This window comes from Macaca mulatta, chromosome 2 (assembly GCF_049350105.2).
Source record: "Macaca mulatta isolate MMU2019108-1 chromosome 2, T2T-MMU8v2.0, whole genome shotgun sequence".
NCBI lineage: Eukaryota > Metazoa > Chordata > Mammalia > Primates > Cercopithecidae > Macaca > Macaca mulatta.
The window spans coordinates 152,456,344-152,477,244 of NC_133407.1; the positions used below are offsets into that span (position 1 = coordinate 152,456,344).

Consider the following 20,901-nt stretch of genomic DNA (forward strand, 5'->3'; position numbering starts at 1 on the left):
TCACTCTCAGTGGCCGCAGAGACTCAAGTCAGGACTGTGGCATCCTGGGAGGTGGAGGCAGGGCTCTGCCTGGCACCCAGTGCTCCTGAGTCCTGGGACAGACATGTCTGAGCCATGTTCCATTCAGACAGTGAGCACTGATGCCAGCCTCTGACACAGCGCCTCTCAGTTGCCAAAGGTCTCCTAGATTCATTTAGCAAATACTCATTGAACACCCACCATTTGCCAGGGGCTGAGATACGGCTGTGAAGAAGATAGATAAGAGAGCTACCTACTGTCTGGGAGCTGACATTGCAGAGAAGGAAACAGAGGACTGAGAAAGTAAACTCATCAACAAGAGGCTCTCACAGTGCTGACGGCTGTGAGAGGGTTATTTATTTGTTTGTTTGAGACAAGGTCTTACTCTTGTCACCCAGGTTGGAGTGCAGTGGCACAAGCACGGCTCACTGAGGCCTCCATCTCCTGGGCTTAAGCAATCCTTTCCCCTCAGGCCCCTGAGTAGCTGGGAATGCAGGCATGTACCACCATGCCTGGTTAAATTTTTTTTCTTTTTAAGAGACAATCACACTATGTTGCTCAGGCTGGTCTCAAACTACTGGCCTCAAGTGATCCTCCTGCTTCAGCCTCCCAGAGTTCTGGGATTGCAGGCTATGGATTTTATTTCTGAAGAAGATTCTCTTTTTTCTAAAATCATCTTTGGAAATTTTATTCTAATACTGCTTTTATAGATTTAGAACTTACTTTCATGTATGGCGTGATGTGGATCCCAGCATCATATATTAAATTCTTTCCCTGCTAAGTTCGAATGCCACCTTCATCATATATTCAATTCCCATATGTACATGGGTCTGTTTCTGAACTCTTTTCTCTTCCATTGAGCTCCTTGTCTTCTTGTTTTAATTATTAGAACTTTGAAGTGTATTCTGATACTGTTGGAGAAAGTCTGCCTTCTCTGTTCTTATTTTTCAGAAATGTTCTTGGGTATTCTTAAACATTTCTTTTTTTGGATGAATTTTAGAATTAACATGACAAATTCTCTGGCATTTACACTTTGCTTTGGTTGGAATCGCATTGAAGTTGTAGAGTAAGTAGAGGAGAATTGACATCTTTAAGGTACATATTAGACACGTGATATGTATTTTGAATAAAGTGTACCTTGTACCCATTAGACAATCAAATTTTCTTCTTCATGTGAATCAAGCGTGTTTACTGTCGATTCATTTCTAGGTTTGTTTCTCTTTTGAATGGGAATTTTTTCCTGTTAACTTTTTTATTTAATTGTTACGGGGGTATAGGAAAGCCACTAATTTGAGTGTGTTGTTTTTGTTTTTGGCTGTTGTATTATAATCATTATTGTTAATCGTATTAATTCTAATACATTGTGAGTTTTGATTCTCTTGGATTGTCTAGGACAATGAAACCATAACATCTGCCAATAATGACTATTGCTTCTTCTTTCTATTATTTCTTTGGCCCTTTTTTCTTTCTTTCTTTTTTTTCTAAGATGAGTCTTGCTTTGTTGCCCAGGCTGGAGTGCAGTGGTGCGATCTTGGCTCATTGCAACCTCCGCCTCCTGGGTTCAAGCAATTTTCTTGCCTCAGCCTCCCGAGTAGCTGGGATTACAGGTGCATGACACCAAGCCTGGCTAATTTTTTTGTATTTTTAGCAGAGACAGGGTTTCATCTTGTTGGCTAGGCTGGTCTCGAACTCCTGACCTCGTGATCTGCTTGCCTCGGCCTCTCAACGTGCTGGGATTACAGGTGTGAGCCACCATGCCTGGCCTCCTTTTTTTTTGTTTTACTGCATTTGCTAGTATCTCCAGGACAATTCTATACAGTAGCATGGCCCATGGGCATTATTTTTGTAATACTTAATAATTCAGTGGAGGATGTGTCTAATGTTCCCCCATTGAGTATGATGTTTGCTATGTGTTCTGGTAGACACCAGTTCTCATTCCTCTCCGTGCCTCAGAGCAGAACAGTAACAGGTTGTGATGGAAGCTGTTTTCCCTGTTTTATGGAAAAAGAATGAAAACTAAGGAAAGCTTGGTGACTTGCCGTGCCTGCTAAGGTGACGCAGCTGATGACCCTCCGTGAGCTATTGCTCCTGCTGGAGTGTGCAGGTGCCGTCCTTCACAGCATCTGTCCCTCAGCCCTGTGCCCTTACATGAACTGCTCAGGGCATTTAGAGGGCTTTATGGGCCTTAGCACCTGCACAGCCATTCAGTCCTCATACAGAGAAGGACACTGAGTCTTTAGGGAGGAGAAGCGGCTGTCAGTGGTCATGCTGAGGTGTGGACTCAGGCTCATCAAGCTCAGAGGCACTCAACTCTTACTTGTTGCCCCCAGCACAAATGTCTAGGCATTCTGTATGAACTTGACTTAGGAATGTCACTTTCAGACCTCAGGGGCAAGCGCTTGGGTTAATTACACTTCTCATTTCTTGGCATGGCTCTTATTATCCTCTTTGCAAGGCTCGCTCTTGTTTTATTTATATATTAATATTTTATTTCCTTTCATCGTCTTTGTCCATTCCCATCCACCACCTCCATCCCCATAGCTGACAGTTTCATCTCAGTGTGTTTTTTGCTATCATGTGTTCTCGCAAAGTATGCATTGTTATTTTATGTGTGATAGTTTAAATTTGTATAGTAGAACTGATTTGGTTTCTTCCTTTTCTCCCTTAGTGCTGTGTTCCTCCACACTGCTGTGTGTCCGTGCGTCCAGCTCATGCTGCTGTGTGTGTATCCAGTCTGTTGTTTCTGACAGCTCCTCCACGTAGCATGGCCCCAGATTTTCCTCATCTTCCCCCCAGTGATGGACACCCAGGCTGTCCCCAACCCCCTTCCACAAATAACACTTGACATGGGCATCCTTATACTGGTTGTGTTATGGGCTGTGGTGGGGACTTCCCTGGCACAGGCACCAGGATCAGAGCATCTGGGTCCTTGATGATGCCTGTATTTGACTGCATAAGCGATGCCACGTCTCTCTAGCTGGCCACAGTCTCCACTCCCACCCCAGAACACAGACATGCAGCAGTGTGGAGGAATACAGCACGAAGGGAGAAAAGGGGGTCCCCACCTCTGCGTGGCATTTCTCACTCTTTCTCATATTTCTAGTTTAATGGATATTTTATTTTTATTTTTTGAGACAGAGTCTCACTCTGTCACTCAGGCTGGAGTGCAGTGGCTCTGTCTCAGCCCAATGCAACCTCCAACCCCCCTCCCCATTCCTGGGCTCAAGCAATCCTCCCACCCCAGCTTCCTGAGTAGCTGGGCTAACTTTTGTATTTTTTGTGGAATTGGAGTTTTGCCATGTTGTCCAGGCTGGTCTCAAACTCCTGAGCTCAAGTGACGAACCCATCTTAGCCTCCCAAAATGCTGGGATTGCAGGTGTGAACCACCACATCTGGCCTAAGGAATGTTTTACTTTGGAGTTCTTTTTTTTCTTGTTAATTTTCAGGAGTTTATTATGTTTTGTAGATGGCAATTCCTTGTCAGTTTTGGACATTCCAGAAACATCTCCTGGTATATCAGCAGTCTATTATATGTGTACATGGAATTCTTTGTTATACATATTTGAATTTTGAGGTAATCTAATTCATTAATTTTTGTAACCTATAGCCTGTGCCTTTGAGTTTTAAGACATTCTCCCCTCCCTTGACTCCTTCCAACCTCCCCAGCCACAAATACAGTTGAACATTGAACAACTCAGGAGTGAGGGGTGCTGACCCCACTAACAGTCAAGAATCCATGTGTAACTTTTAACTCCTTAAAAACTTAACTAATAGCTAACTGTTGACAGGAAGCCTTACTGATAGCACAAATAGTCAATTAACACATATTTTGTATGTTATATATATTATATAGTGTTTTTTTTTTTTTTTTTTTTTTTGAGATGGAGTTTTACTCTTATTGCCTAGGCTGGAGTGCAATGGTGTGATCTTAGCTCACCACAACCTCCACCTCCCGGGTTCAAGCAATTCTCCTGCCTCAGCCTCCTGAGTAGCTGGGATTACAGGTGCCTGCCACCGTGCCTGGCTAATTTTTGTATTTTTAGTAGAGACGGGGTTTCACCATGTTGACCAGGCTGGTCTTGAACTCTTGACCTTGTGATCCGCCCGCCTCGGCCTCCCAAAGTGCTGGGATTACAGGCATGAGCCACCGTGCCTGGCCTATATTCTGTATTGTAGTAAAGTAAGCTTGAGAAAAGAAAATGTTATTAAGAAAATCATAAGAGAAAATATGTTTACTATTCATGCAGTGGAAATGGACCATCGTAAAGGTCTTCATCCTCACGGTCTTCATGCTGAGTAGGCTCAGGGGAAGGAGGGGCTGGTCTTGCTGTCTCAGGGGTGGCAGAGGCAGAAGAAACTGCTGTGTTGTTCAGGGGTCAAGTGTGTATTCAACATGAACCTTCCGTGAATTTCCTGAAGAGCTTAAACTTCTCTTGCTGCCACTGCTACTGTTTTCTTATCTCTTGTCCTGCCATAGCATCTTAGGTTGGGTTCCTTAGAAGCAGAGCCTGAGTTGGGGGGGTCTTGTGCACATGTTGGTTCATTTGGGGAGAACTCTCAGGAGAAACTCTCTGAGGAGTGAGGGATGAGAGGCAGACAAAGCTGTGGCCCGCGTGCGGTCTGACCCCTTGGGAGCTCTAGAGTGTGAGTGGCCCCCACAGAGCTAACTGCTTTGAGACTGGGGGCTGAGCTCTAGCCCCATGTTAGCCTGTTATTCGCTGGGCTCCTCCCAGCCCCCGTAGGGAGGACTCCACCTCCCAGACAGTTCTCCAAAGACAGTTGTGTTGTGGGCTGTTAGCGACCAGCATTCACAGCATCAGGGGTGGGTGAGTTTGCTTGCTCAGTAAAGACCTCGACAGGCCCCTGCACATCTGCTGGACTTGTGACCTCTGTATGGTGACTCTGCCTCATGTTGCTATCCACAGGCTCCACCAAGGACCTGATCGAGACCTGCTGCGCAGCCGGACAGCAGTGGGCCATCGACAATGACGAGTGCCTGGAGATACCTGAGAGCGGCACTGAAGGCAACATCTGCAGGTAGGGTGGGCTCCCTGGAGCAGGCGGAGCGGCCCATTTGCCTTCTGCAGAATCCTGCTTGCCTAGGACCCCAGGCCCAGGGCAGCCCAGAGAGAGTGCACCTTCACCTGCCTCTGGGGCCTGAGGGCGACTGGGTGTGGCTGCCATGCGCCATCTGGCCAGGCTTTCTCCAGGCATGGAAAGTCCAAGACTGGTCCTAGGAACAAACCAGCCACATAAATTGGTAGCTGGCCTAGTGAGCAAGATCCGAGGAATGTACAATTTGAAACAAGTTTTAAAGGACTGCTATCCCCTAGGAATAGTCGGGTGCTGCTCTCACCGCATGCTGCAGTTGCTGCCGCACTCATCCCCCTCAGGCTTTCTCTCCTCTGTCCTCTTCCTTTCTCCGCTCTGCTACCCTTGGGTCTTCAGGAGGCTGGCCTCTCGCTGTGCTCCCTTGCTGCTGTGCTGGTTGTTTCTTCTGACTCTGATGTCGCAGCAAAGCAATCCTTTATCCCCATGCCTTCCCTTTTCCAGGCCCAGGAGAGCTCTTGGTCAGCTGCTCATGCTGTCTTTTTTTTCCAGGGACCCTGTCTCACCTGCTCATTTTTCCAAATAAGAAAGATGAAGTTCAGAGAGGCAGTGTGATGCACTCAAAGCCACACAGCTCACTGGCAGCATGGCAAGGATTAGACCCCATGTTTCCCAATGTCCAGACCACTCTGCTTCCTTTAAAAAAATTTATGTTCTAACCTTGTCTTTCCCTTCTGCCATTCTACCAATATGGGGCTACTTAGAGCATGCAGCATTGGGACCCCGGAGTTTGACGCTAAGCGGTCCTTACATGCTTGCATCCCTCTTGTGGATGTGCCCTACCTCAGGGGGTGCTGAGCCCTGTCCACCATAATCCCGACCGCCCTGTCCTGGCTCTGGCCTCTGCAGCTGACTCGTCAGCCACCTCTGCCCCAGGCAGCCCAACAGTGACTGGCAGGCAGTGACCAGGGACCCAGAGGCTGTGCTCCTCCAGACTGACCTGCCAGCCTTTTCTGGGATTGGGTCTCTCTGTCCTCCCTGACCATTGTGGGAGTGGAGACTCTGATGCCAATCCCTCTCTCTCAGAAGTCAGGGACACACAACTCCGAGTCCAGTGGGACCCAGGCCTGCATCTTCTTGGTTAAGCCAAGAAATGAAACCTGTGCAACCCAGTGGAGGTTGTGCCAGCTCTGCCACCTGCACTGGCTCCCTTGCTGTGGACCTTGGGCAGGGCTTCCCTCCTCTGAACCTCACTCACTTTCTACTCTGGGAGGATGGGGTGGGCGATTGGGGGCTGAATTGCCCCCTCTGTTGCAGGACAGCCCAGAGGCACTGCTGTGTCTCCTACTTGAAGGAGAAGAGCTGCATGGCCGGCGTCCTGGGAGCCAAGGAGGGTGAGACCTGTGGGGCTGAGGACAACGACACCTGTGGCGTCTCCCTATATAAGGCAAGCCTGACCTGTGGCCTTCTCGGCAGGGTGGGGCGGGGCAGGACGGGAGGCTGGCCTGGGCCTGAAGGTCCTTGCGGCCCAAGAAGTTAGGCTGTCCTTGGGGCTCCTCCTGGGAGTGGCCCTCACGCCTGGGGTGGAAGGACTCTTCATCTGTGTAGAAAACATCGTCAGTTATTATATTGACCAGTTAATTCACAGAATATTTTTAGAGCACCAGTGTGTGCCCTGGGCCCTGTTTTAGGCATCAGGGATGTAGCAATGAGTAACACAGATGGCAATTCCTGCCCTCTGGGGGATTTCTTTCTGGCCAGGAAGACAGAGGAAGATCACAATGAATATGTTAGCACCTGGCGTGGTCGCAGGCGATTGTGCTAAGGAGGAAAACCTAAAGAGAGGTGGGATAAGCAGTGTCAGGGCTGGGGAAGGACTGCAGTATCAGCTGACAGTGGCCAGTGACAGCCTCACTGAGAAGGGGACATTTGTGCAATGCCCGGGGTGGGGGACATTTGCGAAAATGCTTTCAGGCAGAGTGCAGCATGTGCGAAGGCCCTGAGGTCAGAGTCTGCTTGGCATGTCTAGACTGTGTGGCTGGAGTGCATCGAGTAACGGGGCAGGTGGAGCTGAGCCCAGAGAGATGACAGGGCTCCTGGCCATCATCGGAATGACTGCGGTTTGACTCTTAGTGAGGTGGACCCCATGGAGAGTTTGAGAGTCCCTTCTGGCAGTTGTGGGAACTGGTTATTGAGGGTGTTTCTCGCACATGGGAGGTGGGATTGGGATGGGGTAAAACCCCACCAGGCAGTAGTGGTGCAGAGAACAGTGTGAGCTAACACACAGGCGAGGACGTTGGGAAATGGGGTGTGTGGTCCAGTGGTCTGGCAGCAGTAGAGACAGGCCACCAGGAGTCCTTAGGCTGGAACAAAAAGGACAGTAAATGCTGAGAGCTTTGGGCTTCAAGCAGAGCGTCTGTAAAGCCGTGGGAGGGATTTGCAGCAGGAGATCAGGTTGTGTGCTCGAGCTCATGGGGGCCACTGGGGGATAGGGTGTCAGTTTAGCTACAAGTAATGGAAAATTTCCTGGAACACTGGTTTTTCTCTTATATGCTGCAGGCTGGAGGAAGGCAGGGCTGAGTTCGAGGAGTGAGCAGCTCCATGGTCATCAGGAACGGGGCACAGGCATGGTGGTCTTGTCCTGCCAGCTCTCATTTGCCACCTCATGGTCCAGGACAAACTCCAGAAAGGGGCAGGAGAGCCCCCTTGTTTTAATAATAATAATAATAATAATTATTATTATTATTATTATTATTATTTTGAGACAGAGTCTCTGTCGCCCAGGCTGGAGTGCAGTGGTACGATCTCAGCTCACTGCAACTCCACCTCCCGGGTTCCAGCAATTCTCCTACCTCAGCCTCCTGAGTAGCTGGGATTATAGGCATACGCCACCATGCTTGTCTAATTTTTGTATTTTTACTAGAGATGGGGTTTCACCATGTTGGCCGGGCTGGTCTTGAACTCCTGACCTCAAGTGATCCACCCACCTCGGCCTCCCAAGTGCTGGGATTACAGGCATGAGCCACTGCGTCCGGCTTAAATTGTTCTTGATCGTGGTGAAATACACGTGATGTAAAATCTTAACCATTTGTAACTGCACAGCTCGGTGGCATTAAGCACATTCACATTGTTGTGCAGCCATCACCAGCAAGCATCCAAGGAAGTTTCTTATCTTCTCAAGCTGAAACTGTTCCCATTGAACACTGACTCCCATTCCCTCTCCCTGTAGCTCCTGGTAACCACCATTCCACTTTCTGTCTCTGTGGGTTTGACTCCTCTAGGGAACTCTGTAAGTGGAATTATACAGTGTTTGATCTTTTGTGTCTGGCTTATTTCACTTAGCATAATGTCGTCAAGGTTCATCCATGCCATGTGTAGCAAATGTAAGTGTTTCCTTCCTTTTTGAGGTGGCATATATTCCATTGTGTGGACAGACCACATTTTCTGTATCTGTCCATTCATCGACGGACACTTGGGTTGCTTCCACCTTTTGGCTATTGCGAATAATAATGCTGCTGTGAACATGAGCAGAAGAAGGGCTCCCTTTTTTGAGGGTGGACTGTAGTTCTGCTTAGATTTCATTGGCTGGAGCTTCATTTCCTGGCTACATGTAACTGCAAGGAAGACTAGGGAATGTGGTGTCTTTATTCTGGGAGGTCAGGTGCCTCACTGAACATGAGAAAGAAGGGAAACAGACATTGGGATGGATAGCTGGCTGTCTACAGCAAGGCGACGGCAAACTAGGACAGTGGCACAATTTCAGGAAACCTTCCAGAAGGGACCTCATCTGGATTGAGGAGCGGGGGAAGGAATTGAAGAAGCCCACAGTCTCAAACCTGGGTGATGGTGACAGAGGCTGCTGGATGATTCTGGCATTTGGGAGAGGATTTTGACTTCAATTTTGGTCATCTTGGGGTCATTTTTTTCCTTAAAACCACTAGTATTAGTGATAGGACCCTGTTGACAGGGTTTAGAAACGTTTAGAATCCCCTTTTCTGTCTTTATGTTTGACCCTGGACCAGTTCTCTTTTCTTTTTTTTTCTTTTCTTTTCTTTCCTTTTCTTTTTTCGACAGAGTCTCACTCTGTCGCCCAGGCTGGAGTGCAGTGGTGCCATCTCAGCTCATTGCAAGCTCCGCCTCCCAGCAGGTTCACGCCATTCTCCTGCCTCAGCCTCCCAAGTAGCTGGGATTACAGGCACCCGCCACCATGCCTGGCTAATTTTTTGTGTTTTTAGTAGAGATGAGGTTTCACTGTGTTAGCCAGAATGGTCTCGATCTCTTGACCTTGTGATCCACCCACCTTGGCCTCCCAAAGTGCTGGGATTATAGGCATAAGCCACTGTGCCCAGCCAGTTCTCTTTTCCGAGCCTCAGCTTTTCTTTTTTTTTTTTTTTTTTTTTGAGACGGAGTCTCGCTCTGTCGCCCAGCCCAGGCTGGAGTGCAGTGGCGCGATCTCGGCTCACTGCAAGCTCCGCCTCCCGGGTTCACGCCATTCTCCTGCCTCAGCCTCCCGAGTAGCTGGGACTACAGGCGCCCACAACCGCGCCCGGCTAATTTTTTGTAATTTTTAGTAGAGACGGGGTTTCACCGTGGTCTCGATCTCCTGACCTTGTGATCCGCCCGCCTTGGAGAGCCTCAGCTTTTCTATCTGTAAAATGAGGATAATAATCCATGTCTTTTTGGGTGGTTGTGGGGATCAGAGATAATGCAAACTAAGTGTTAAGTATGTGATGGGCCTTCATTAGTGGGAAGTGTTCAACACTGAGAGATGCAAGAATAGAGTTATCGGTTAGCTGTTGCTGGGTAACATACATTCCAAAACCTAGTGGCCTGTTGCTGTTTTAATGCATGAATTTGTGGTCAGCTGAGTACTTCTGCTGACCTTAGCCATGCTTAGCTGATCTTGGGGGCGGGGGTGGGTGCTTGCTTATGTGGCTGCTGTCAGCTAACAGCTCCACTGGAGCTAGATGACCTAGGATGGCCTCAGCTGGGATGACTTGTCTCTGCTCCCTGCAGTGTCTCAACCCCCAGCAGGCTAGCATGGGCCTGTTCAGTTAGTGGATGTGCAGAGCTCCAAGAAAATAAATAGAAGCATTCAAGGTCTTTTGAGGCCTAGGCTAAGAACTGGCACACCATCACGTTTATCTCATTCTATTGGCCAAAGCAAGACAGAAGGCACAACCAAGAGGTTGGGAAATACACACTTTCTTTTAATAGAAGCAGCTGCACTATCACATTGCAAAGACAGTGAACACAGAAAAGAGTGAATAATTGGTGCTGTTATTGCAACCAGTATACCACTGTATTTTAAAATAAATAAAACCAATTTATTTTTGAAGAAAAGCAGCCTGGGCTGGGGTAGATTTACATCTTAAGGAACCTAGTCTTCTATTTTTATGTTTAATTATCTTTAACTTGTAACTTCCATCTTCAGGGTCACTTCATGGCCCAAGTTGGCTGCTAAAGCTCCAACCATCACATATGTGCTCCAAGAAGGAGAGAGAGGGGGAGCAAAAGCTATGTACTTGATTCAAGTAGAGTCATCCCCAGTTTAAAGCCCTCCTGAAGGCTCTGCCGAGTGCATCTGTCTCTAACTGCAAAGGCCCCTGGGAAATGCCATCTTTTAACTGACTTGAATAGAATTGGGGTTTGCTAGTAAACATAAGGGGATAATGAGTGTGGCTGGGGGGTTAGTTTATAGTTCCTTCCACAAAAGGCCATTTATTTATTATCTGTTTCAAAAGACTTATATTAGTCCTACCTTGTGCCAGACTTGGGAAATAGAGGCAGAGGACCTCTCTGCCCTGGGAGAGTGCATAGTTTGGCAGAGGAGATAAGAAAATGGTGAATTCAGCTGGGTGTGGTGGCTCATGCCTGTAATCCCAGCCCTTTGGGAGGCCGAGGTGGGCGGATCACGAGGTCAGGAGATCGAGACCATCCTGGCTAACACGGTGAAACCCCATCTCTACTAAAAATACAAAAAACTAGCCGGGTGTGGTGGCGGGCGCCTGCAGTCCCAGCTACTTGGGAGGCTGAGGCAGGAGAATGGCATGAACCCGGGAGGTGGAGCTTGCAGTGAGCCGAGATGGTGCCACTGCACTCCAGCCTGGGCGACAGAGCGAGACTCCGTCCCAAATTAAAAAAAAAAAAAAGGCAAGAAAAGAAAATGGTGAATTCACCTCCATTTATCAGTCCTTCCCCTGAGCCTAGCTCCAGGCGGGGGCCAGGGATTGGGCAGTGATAACTGTCTCTCCTTGCAGCAATGCTGTGACTGCTGTGGGCTGGGCCTCCGCGTGCGGGCTGAGGGCCAGTTATGTGAGTCCAATCCCAACCTGGGCTATCCGTGCAATCATGTCATGCTTTCCTGCTGTGAGGGTGAAGAGCCTCTCATAGTACCTGAGGTCCGCCGACCTCCAGAGCCCGCGGCTGCACCACGGAGAGGTGAGTGCTGCCCTTCTCTGGCTGTGGCATATGGGGCGAAGGCTGGGTGACCTCTGACCTTCTGTGGGGACCCTGGGTCCATCATCGCCTGTGGCTTGAGACACAAGCTCTGCTCTAAACAGAGTTCTGAGGATGGTGATTTCATTGTTTTCTGTGGATTACCCACTCCACCCACCTAACCACCAACTACCACCCATCACCCTTTCACTGTCCACTCACCACCTTCCCCTCTCTTTGTCTATACATCTTCCTCCCTATCTATTTTGTCTGTACATCTTCCTCCCTATCCACTTACCAGTCTGCTCTTTTTCTATTCATTGCACTTATCTCCCACCCATCCTCCCATCCTTTTGTCCATCTCTCCATCCATTCGTTCATTCATTCCCTCAATCATCCTCTATCCCATCATCTGCCCATCCATCCATCAATGCATCCATCCATCCACCCACCCACCCAACCACCTACCCACCCAATTATCCATCCATCCATCCATCCACCCACCTACCCACCCATCCACCCATCCATCTATCCATCCATCCATTCATCCATGTATCTATCTACCTATTCATTATCCACTCATCCATCTGTTTTGTCTGTTTATCCATCCATCCATCCATCCATCCATCCATCCATCCATCCATCCTGCCATCCATCCATTTTTCCATCTACCTACCCATCCATTCGTTCATTTATCCATCCATCTGTCTGTCCATCTGTCTGATCATCTATTCACCTATCTATCCATTCATCCATCTACCCACCCACCCATCTGTCCATTTATCCATCTGCTTATCCACCCATCCATCCATCCATCCTTATTGTCCTTGGTGTCACCCCCTTCTTTTTCCTTTCTTGTGCTGTGGCCACTGTTCCAGGTGCCATGTCCAGTCCCTGTCCCCTAGCCAGGGCTGTCTCCTGGACCCATGACCATTAGCCTTCTCTGTGCCTGGTAGGTCTGCAGGAGCCTGATGAGGGTACCCCAGTGAGTCAGCAGATGTCCTTTATGTACATGGGCCTTGGTGGCTGTGGGGCTGGCGCCATGAGATTCCTGGCAGGCCTGCTTTGTGGGTATCCACATGTTCAGCCTCTACTGGTTGGGGACCAGATGTCCAGGTGGGTTCTAGAACCACTAGCCCAGTTTTTTCGCTGTTCCTATGGACCATCATCTGGGTCCCTTGTGGATTTGTCCTGGGCACTTCATGGAGTGGGAATTAAAGCCACAGATGAGATCCTCGTATCAAGATTAAACTCTTGACCTCTGGAGTCAGGCAGACTTGGTTGGAATCCCAGTTCCTTTGTTTACCTGGGGCAAGTCAGACAGAAGGAAGGCTCTTTCTCAGAGCCTTCATTGTGGCATCTATTAAATGGTGTTGTATTCTTTACCTTGTTCAGTGCAAGGATGAATGATAGGATGCCTGTCAAGGGCTTTTGGCAGTGCCTAGCGACGCACTCAGCATTGCCACTACTGTTGCTGTTACCGTTGCCATGCTTCAGTAGCTCAGAGGGGGAAGATGAGGCCCAGAGAAGGGCAGGATCTTGCCCCAGGCACATGCTGGGTCTTTGGCACAGCCAGGACTGGACACCTTGGCTCTAATGACTCTCACTTTTGCCCCAGGCTTCCTGCTGCCCAGAGTTTTATCTAGACCCAGTCAGCCTTGGCTTCAGTCAACCCAGATCTCTGTCACTGTAATGCAAGATGGCAGAAGTCTGTGCATAGGGATTAAGATGCCTGCTGTCCACAGGTGCCAGGGCCCAGGAGATCATACAGGAAGAGCTCATATCCTGTGAGGTACAGGTGGGAGAACAAATACCTGGATTTCCCATCAGGATGAGGCAGGGGCAAGTGCATGGGGGTTGGACCGGGCGGCCAAAACAGATGGACCAACCACCCTCGCCAGTCCGATGTGGGTACAGAGAGTAAGTCGAGTCCAAGGAAATGCTACTTGCCGAGATTGGCTCTAAGGGGCTGGTTGAGTACTGGTGTGAAGGTCAGGTTAGCACCCCGAAGAGTCTGGCTGAAGGTAGAGTTTGGGAGGAAGTCTGGCTTCAAAAGTCAAAGGGCGGGTGGGTGGAAGGGAGGTGGGCAACAGAGTCAGGCATGATCCAGGCCAGAGATCAATGCTCCCTCCTCCTGTGAGGAAGTTGCTGGTGAGGGTGAGCTGAACCTGAATCCTGGAGGTGCTGTCTAGCCTGTGGTGTGCTAGGAGGAGTCCTGGGCCCAGGTCTGTCCGCCCCCTGCATGCAGTGCTGAGTCTCTGCAGGGCCAGACCGCCAGCCATCATGGCCCTGTCTAGAGGCACCGGCTGGGACTGATTGGGCTTCAGCTTAATGTAAACACCCTCCATATGAAACACGTTCCTCAGACGTGACTTCATGCAGCTACTCTCTATGTGGGCTCCACTGCCTGGATTGGGTGGGAAGGGCGGAGGCCCAGGGCTGGCACAGAGCTTAGAGGGGCTGTAGGCCTCTCCCTGAAGTCCTAGCTGCATGCTTTCCCCACAGCTGTTAAACAAAGAACTTCCCAAGGAAGCTCAGCCCCAGGAGCCTTCTCTTCCACTCTCACCTGTTCCCCAGCACAACCCTGGGAGATGGGTTTATCCCAGAATCTGGAGGCACAGAGAGGCCTAGTGCTGCCCAAGTTGACCCAGCTAGTGAAGGCCCAAGTCAGTGGTCACATCTGATCCAGTGGAGCCCAGATTTGGAGCTCTTTCTGCTGCTAAGGAAGGTCCTCCCTGATGTCACTGAGGTTAGGGGTCTGAATCCATTATAACACTTTAGTGAGAGCTTCCTTGTGGATCTGACCCTGTCCTATTGTAGGGGACTCAGTGATGAAGACTTGGACCTGGCTCTGATGGGTTCATTCTTACTGTTTGAGGTCTGTTCATTCATTTGCCCATCCGTCTGTACGTCTGTCCGTCCGTCCATCCATCCATCCATCCATCCATCCATCCATCCATCCATCCACCCACCCACACACCCACCCACCCACCTATCAATCTATCCATCTGTTTGTCTGTCTGTCCACCTGTCCATCTACCCATCCACTCATTCATCTACCCATTCATCTACCCATCCATCTATCCATCCACCTACCCATCCATCCATTCAGCCACACACCCATTCATCCATCCACCCACGTATCCATCTATCCACCCATCCTTCCATCTACCCATCCACCTATCCATCTATCCTCCTTCATTCATCCACACATCCAGTCACCACCCATTCATCCATCCATCCATCCATCCACCCACCCACCCATCCATCCTGCTTCATCTATCCTTGCTGTCTGCTGGGCACACAGAGGCCTTGATGAGGACCTGCACTAATTTCCCAAAGCTGGTGGTCTCAGCCACCTACTCTGACCAAGCTGGCTCTGTCTTGAGCTCTAACTCCTGTCCTAGTTTCAGAGGCAGAGATGGCGGGCCGAGAGGCCCTGTCACTGGGCACAGAGGCTGAGCTGCCCAACAGCCTGCCGGGCGATGACCAGGATGAGTGCCTTCTCCTCCCAGGAGAGCTGTGCCAGCACCTTTGCATCAATACTGTGGGCTCTTACCACTGTGCCTGCTTTCCTGGCTTCTCACTACAGGATGATGGCCGCACTTGCCGCCCAGGTAAGGGCCCTGATGGCCAGGGCAGGAGCTGTGGGCAGGGCTGATCTTGCCAGGGGAGTGTGGCATTCCTGAGGTGCACACTGTGGGGTCCTTCACCTCCTGCTACCCCATACGTTGGAACCCACAGAAGCCTGAGGCCTCCAGTGATGGGAGATTTGTGAGGCAGGGAAAATAGAAGCTTCCTTCCTGGAGCTCCATCTGCAGGGACCTGGCCCCAGCGCCTTGTCCTATATTTGAGTGCAGGGACAGGCTCTTACCAAAACCCAGCTATCTCCCCAGCGCTGGGCCCATGGTGATCCAGAGGGATTTCCTCCCAGCCAGTGGTCCTAGAATTGGTTGTTGGTTTTTAATCTAGACACTCTTTTTCCTTTCCCCCCTCTCTTCTTCCTTGCCTCCTTTCCTTCCACCCCCTCTGCCCCAGTAGCTGAGATTGATCTTTCCCAAGGTATATGCACACTCCAAACCTCATTTTCCTCTCCCGTGAAATGGGGTGGGGGATTAAACGTCAGTGCCCTGCGTGAGAAGGGCAGGTGCCTGGAAGTGCCTGAGGCCTGGCTGAAGACCTGAGACCTCCCCCAACCCCCTCTCTGCTCTACCCATGATAGAGGGTCACCCTCCACAGCCAGAAGCCCCACAGGAGCCTGCACTGAAGTCAGAATTTTCCCAGGTGGCCTCTAACACCATCCCGCTGCCACTGCCGCAGCCCAACACTTGCAAAGGTAAGCAGTGGGGGTGGTGTCTCCAGGACAGGACCCAGGGTCCAGGGAGTGGGTCTGGGCTGCTTGCAGGTGATGAGCTCTCTGGTGCTGGATATGTGCAAGATGGCCCCTCCAAAGGGTGTGCTTCTGTTTTGGGATGATGGGCTTACCTGGGACTGAGTGAGGAGCTGAGGAAGTCACTGAGGAGATGTGATGTGGGGGGCAGCCTAGGGCCTGGTGCGTGACCCCAAACAAGCCAATTAGCTGCTTTTTGTCTCCATTCTTATAACGTTGAGGTAGTCATATCCTGGTTTGCCGACCTGTTGTGGAGACTGTGTTCAGCGATGCCTAGAAAGCCCTCTTCTTTATTGTTCTTCTCCTCATTCCCTTCCCCCACTTTTTTCCCTGCCTCCTTCCTTTCTCTTCCTCCTTCTTTCTTCTCCTCCATCTCCTCACTGTTCTTGCTGTCACTCAGGGCATGGGCTGGGATCTGAGTGATGGGGGAGGTAGACCCAGAACATCGTCCCCGACGCCAGATGGTGTTGGAGCAGACTTAATGGATGAACCTATGAAAAGGACCAGGAGTGGGGTTCCTTGTCTCCCAGCCTCCTTGCCTCCCTGCCTCCCAGGGGCCTTGTTTCTGTGTCTCACTAGTAGGTTAGAGCCAGGGATGGGGAATGAACCAGTGTGGGCCAAGGCCAGGGCCTGGTGGTCTCTGATTTCTGTGTGGTTTCCTCCAGACAACGGACCCTGCAAGCAGGTGTGCAGCACTGTTGGGGGCTCAGCCATATGTTCCTGTTTTCCCGGCTATGCCATCATGGCGGACGGCGTGTCCTGTGAAGGTGAGTGCCTTGGGGTGCCCTCCTACCTGTGCAAACCTGAGTTGGCCTGTGATGGGGGCCTCCAGGTAGGCGTGGCTGGTACCTAAAACCTGCTGAGTTTGTGTGGGAAAAGTCTTGGCTGCTATGATGAGCACCCCCAGTGGAGCAGGTTAAACAGTCACTCCCTCTCACTGTATGTGCGGTGTGTACATGCACTCCAGGCTGGGCCGCAGCGGGCTGCAGAGGAACAGGGCCCGGGCTCCTCCCGTGGTGTTGCTCCACATTTCCTGGAGCAATGTTTCTCCCTCGGGGTGTGCACCTGAGTCCCTGGAGGCCTGGGTCAAACAGGCGGTCCTGAGATTCTGCCGAATCCCCAGAGATCGAGTCAATAGGTCTGGGTGGGTGGGCCTGAGAATTTGTGCTTCTAACGAGGTGATATGGGTACTGCTGGTCTGTGGACACTACCTCCACTCTCCTTGCCCTTGAGGGTTGCCCTGGTCTGTGCAGCCCTGTCCAGGCCTGGGTGGAGAGGGGGAAGGGGAAGCAATGCCAGTTGTTTCAAGGGCAGCCGGAAGTGTCCCCGATGGGGAGTGGGAGGGAGGCTGGACAGCAGGAATGCCTGGCTGAATGTGTTCCCAAATGAAGGACATTGGTGATGATTAGCTCTCCAAGGATCACATTCCTTCCACCCCTGTGACCCCGCCTAGGTCTGGGTCTCGTCTCTGTGGGGCCTTTGTGGGCCAGGACCCCCCACTGTAAAATGAGGCCATTGGATCCAGCACCTGCTGGGTTGGTTCCCACAGTGAATGGCATCTGAAGAACCAAGCTGACAGGTCTTAAGACTTCACCTCCTGCCTGGGGGCAGGACAGAAATGGAGTATGCAGAGTCTAGGAAGTATGGCAGTTCTGGCTCAGAGATGAGACCCTGATGGGTGTCTGGGGAGAACAGAGTCAAGTCTGCCTGGGTGAATACCCACATCCCTCTCAGAAGCTGAGAGCCCGTGTCCATCCCCAGCCGAGACTATGTTCTGATGTGGACAAACACCGTCCTGTGAGCCCAGAGAGGAGAGCAGACTTGCCCAGTGACCGGCAGGCCTTCCTCTCCGATGCTGGGGGCAGCTCTCAGGTCCAGGTGGTGCTGGGTTCTCTGGGCCCCACTCCCCGTCTCCCAGGATCCTGAAGATGTAAGGGCTGCATCTATCCTGGGGCAGGCCTCCTTTGGGCCCAGCCCTGTGAGGCCCCTCTGCCTGTGCTGGTCATGCAGCCTGGCCCATGTCTGCACATCTCCAGGACCCCCTCCCTCCTCTGGGGGCCCTGGCAGTGAAAGCCAGGGTCCAGGCCACAGGTTGCAACAGGCATTCAGAGGGGCACCTGCCCTGTGGAGGAGCGCTGCTCAACTCTGCTGCATTGGAAATAATCAAGTGAGTTCCAAACATGTTGAGTACAAGAATGTTTAAAACACTTCCAGATTTCAGGTTTCTCTTGAAACTTTGTGAAATCTGCATACAAGGGGTCCACACCCCCGTCCCCTTTTGGATGGAGCACAGACACTCAGTATCCTGGAACCCCTGCGGGCCCTTCCCTGGTTTATGTTTCTGGCCTGGTCTAAGTACTGGACTTTGCAAGCTCTCAGTGGCATGGTTCTCTTGGCGCCTGTGGATGTGGGAAGTGTCGAGTGCGTACGGGAGGCAGCCTTTGGTCCTGTCCCCACTGTGACTGTGGACAGCCACCCACCCTCTCTGAGTCTCACCTTGCCACCGTCCTTACTGGGGCAGTGGGGACCAGCTCTGCACGCTCAGGCTTGGTCCCGAGGCCCAGCTACACACAGTCAGGCGGGGAGGCCCCAGGCAGGCCCCCGCCCCTTGCTGGGTCTCATTCTCCTGTCACTGATGCTCCGTGGCAGCCCATGCCCCTCTAACAGTCCTTCTGTTTTTCCTCCTGCGGCTGCCACTAGACCGAGACGAGTGCCTGATGGGTGCTCACGATTGTAGCCGGCGACAGTTCTGTGTGAACACCCTGGGATCCTTCTACTGTGTCAACCACACAGTGCTCTGTGCGGATGGCTATATCCTCAATGCGCACAGGAAGTGCGTGGGTAAGCCAGGGCCCCACCTGCCGCCCGCCGTCACAGCTCTCCGCTCTGCTCCACGCCAAACCTGCCACACTGTGGCCACATGCCAAAGGGCCTGTCCTTTGCATGTGAGCTCTCAGCACAGCCGGCACCGCAGTGCTCTATGTCATGCCCTTGTGTCCTGGCGTCTTGTCCCGCTTGGCTGCCAGCTCCACCCGGAGGCTGCTTTCCCCAGGGACGTGTCTGTGTGTCAGGGAACTGGATGTGTGGCCTAGTGGATCGTGGACCCCACCTGGGCTGCAGGAAAATGAGGGGGTCAGACATGCTGGGAGAAGGATAGCATGTGTGGGGTCTGGAGGCAGGAGGCCTGGGCTCCAAGCAGGACCCCCAGAAGCTCTGTGGCCTTGGATGAATGACTTGTCTTCCCCCAGCCGTGGTTTTCCCATCTGTAATAAGGAGGCTGTTGATCCTCTTTTGATGATTGTGTGACGTGTGCGGGGTAGCACAGAGCCCGGGCACCGTAAGCATGCTACAACAGCTACATGCCTTCCCCAGGGTCCTCCGCAGAGGCTGGTGGACAGAAGCTGGGGTCCAGCAGAGCCCCCCTTGCACACCAGCTTGGCATTCCTTTGCTATGTGACCTTGAGCAGTGGAGCTCTCCTCTGAGCCTCCCTTTCCTCCCCTCTGACCGTGGGGCCAGAGGACTGGGTGCAGGCTCATAACCGGCATCTGGCCTGCACATCGCCTGGGTCGGTGCTCAGTGATGCCTCTTTCTTCCCCTCTCTTAGGCCCCACGTGGGCCAGGCGCCAGGGCTCTGGGAGTGCTCTGTGCATACGTTTGCAGCCTCTGATATTTTCGCAGAGGACTGTAAGCCCTTGTCCTCCTCCAGTTTGTGGTCCCAGATGAAGATGGACCCAAAGTCGCTGGGACTCAGGGCAGGCTGTGGTAAATGCCATCACAGAGACAAGAGCAGAGGGCAAGGTCATTCCAGCTGTGGCATCGGGTTAGCATTTGGTAGCATTTGGAAATCGCGAAGGGCATGCGGGGTGGAAGGAACAGCTCGAATAAAGGTGTGGAAGTAAGATCAGAACATAGTGCGGTCAGGGCGTGTGACCAGAGCCCCATTTGTCTTCTCTGTGCTTGGGGACCATGTCCAGCCTAGACATATCCCCTTCCTTCCTCGCCTTTCACCGCTGGGCACATGAGCCCATGGTGCTAGGCTGAACGCCTGCTGCAGACATGTTTGCCCTAGGCCTCTAGCTGTCGGCACAACATGCGCCTCCTGACCCTGCTTGCCAGCAGCCAGCCGGCTCCTCCTGTCTGTGTTGGGTCCGTGTGTGTGCGTCTGGGAAGGCGGATCCCACCAGGGCCCATGAGCACCCCTCCCTTGACGCTCTGCCCTCTCACGATGCCTAAGTACGCAGGCTCCTCTGGCTGCCTGGAGATAAGACCTCACGCTAAAAGGGGTCCCCAGGCAGCTGCAAAGTGGGTTCTGGGAATGAAAGAGCAAGGGCACATTCCATTCAGCAAAATTTATGAGCTCACACGCATTCCTTTATTTCTTTCCCTCCTTGTTCATCCTGTACAAACCCGTCAGCGCCTCTTCATCCTTCCATGCCCCTCGAACACGTGTTCATCCCGTCGTGTTAGCACCTGCGGCGCATTCTTTCCGTCATTTGTATGTCCACAAACGTCCACTGGGCTCTCCTGCAGTTCATTTGTTTGCTCTGCACTTGTTTATTAACCCAGGCAGGTGAGATGGGAGGCTCATGCTAGGATCAAGAGTGTGGCCTCTGCAGCCAGCCTGCCTGCCTGTGCTGAAATCCTAGCTCCATCAATTTCTAATATAAAACCTTAAAACAGTTGGTTAAACTCTCTGAGCCTGTTTCCTCATCTGTGAATGAGATAACAGCACCTACCTCAAAGTGTCATTGTGGGGATTGAATGAATTCGTCCATTTAAAGAATTTGCTAGTCTTGTGACATCATTGTTATAATTCAACCGATGTTACACTGAGGCAACCTGCAGAGGTAGTAAACTCCCCATCACTGGAGGTATGTAAATCAAAGTGGGACAGTATTGGGTGCGACCTGTGCCAGGGACTCCCCTGTGTTTACCATTTGCCTTTTCTGGTCTGAACTTTGAAGACTGTCTTGGGCACAGGGAAAAATGTTCCAGGTGGGCTGGG

At 51.5% G+C, this 20,901-nt stretch overlaps 1 protein-coding gene across 26 annotated transcripts in view; it reads left to right on the forward strand.

The window, feature by feature from the left end:
- The window catches only part of FBLN2 (fibulin 2), a 111,173-nt gene that overhangs the window by 75,809 nt on the left and 14,463 nt on the right, over positions 1-20,901 (forward strand). For 14 of the 26 annotated variants that reach the window (XR_013414209.1, XR_013414206.1, XR_013414207.1 and 11 more), the window contains 7 exons: positions 4,944-5,055; positions 6,385-6,514; positions 11,328-11,508; positions 14,913-15,122; positions 15,728-15,841; positions 16,561-16,662; positions 18,596-18,736. Coding sequence is in view for 21 of the 26 variants with exons in the window: in XM_077993492.1 (XP_077849618.1) it covers positions 4,944-5,055; positions 6,385-6,514; positions 11,328-11,508; positions 14,913-15,122; positions 15,728-15,841; positions 16,561-16,662; positions 18,596-18,736 (990 nt within the window). In the remaining 5 variants the exon portion in view is untranslated. Of the gene's footprint in view, positions 1-4,943; positions 5,056-6,384; positions 6,585-11,283; positions 11,509-14,912; positions 15,123-15,727; positions 15,842-16,560; positions 16,663-18,595; positions 18,737-20,901 lie in introns of all 26 variants that reach the window. The other 12 variants (XR_013414210.1, XR_013414208.1, XM_077993502.1 and 9 more) reach the window with 3 other exon arrangements.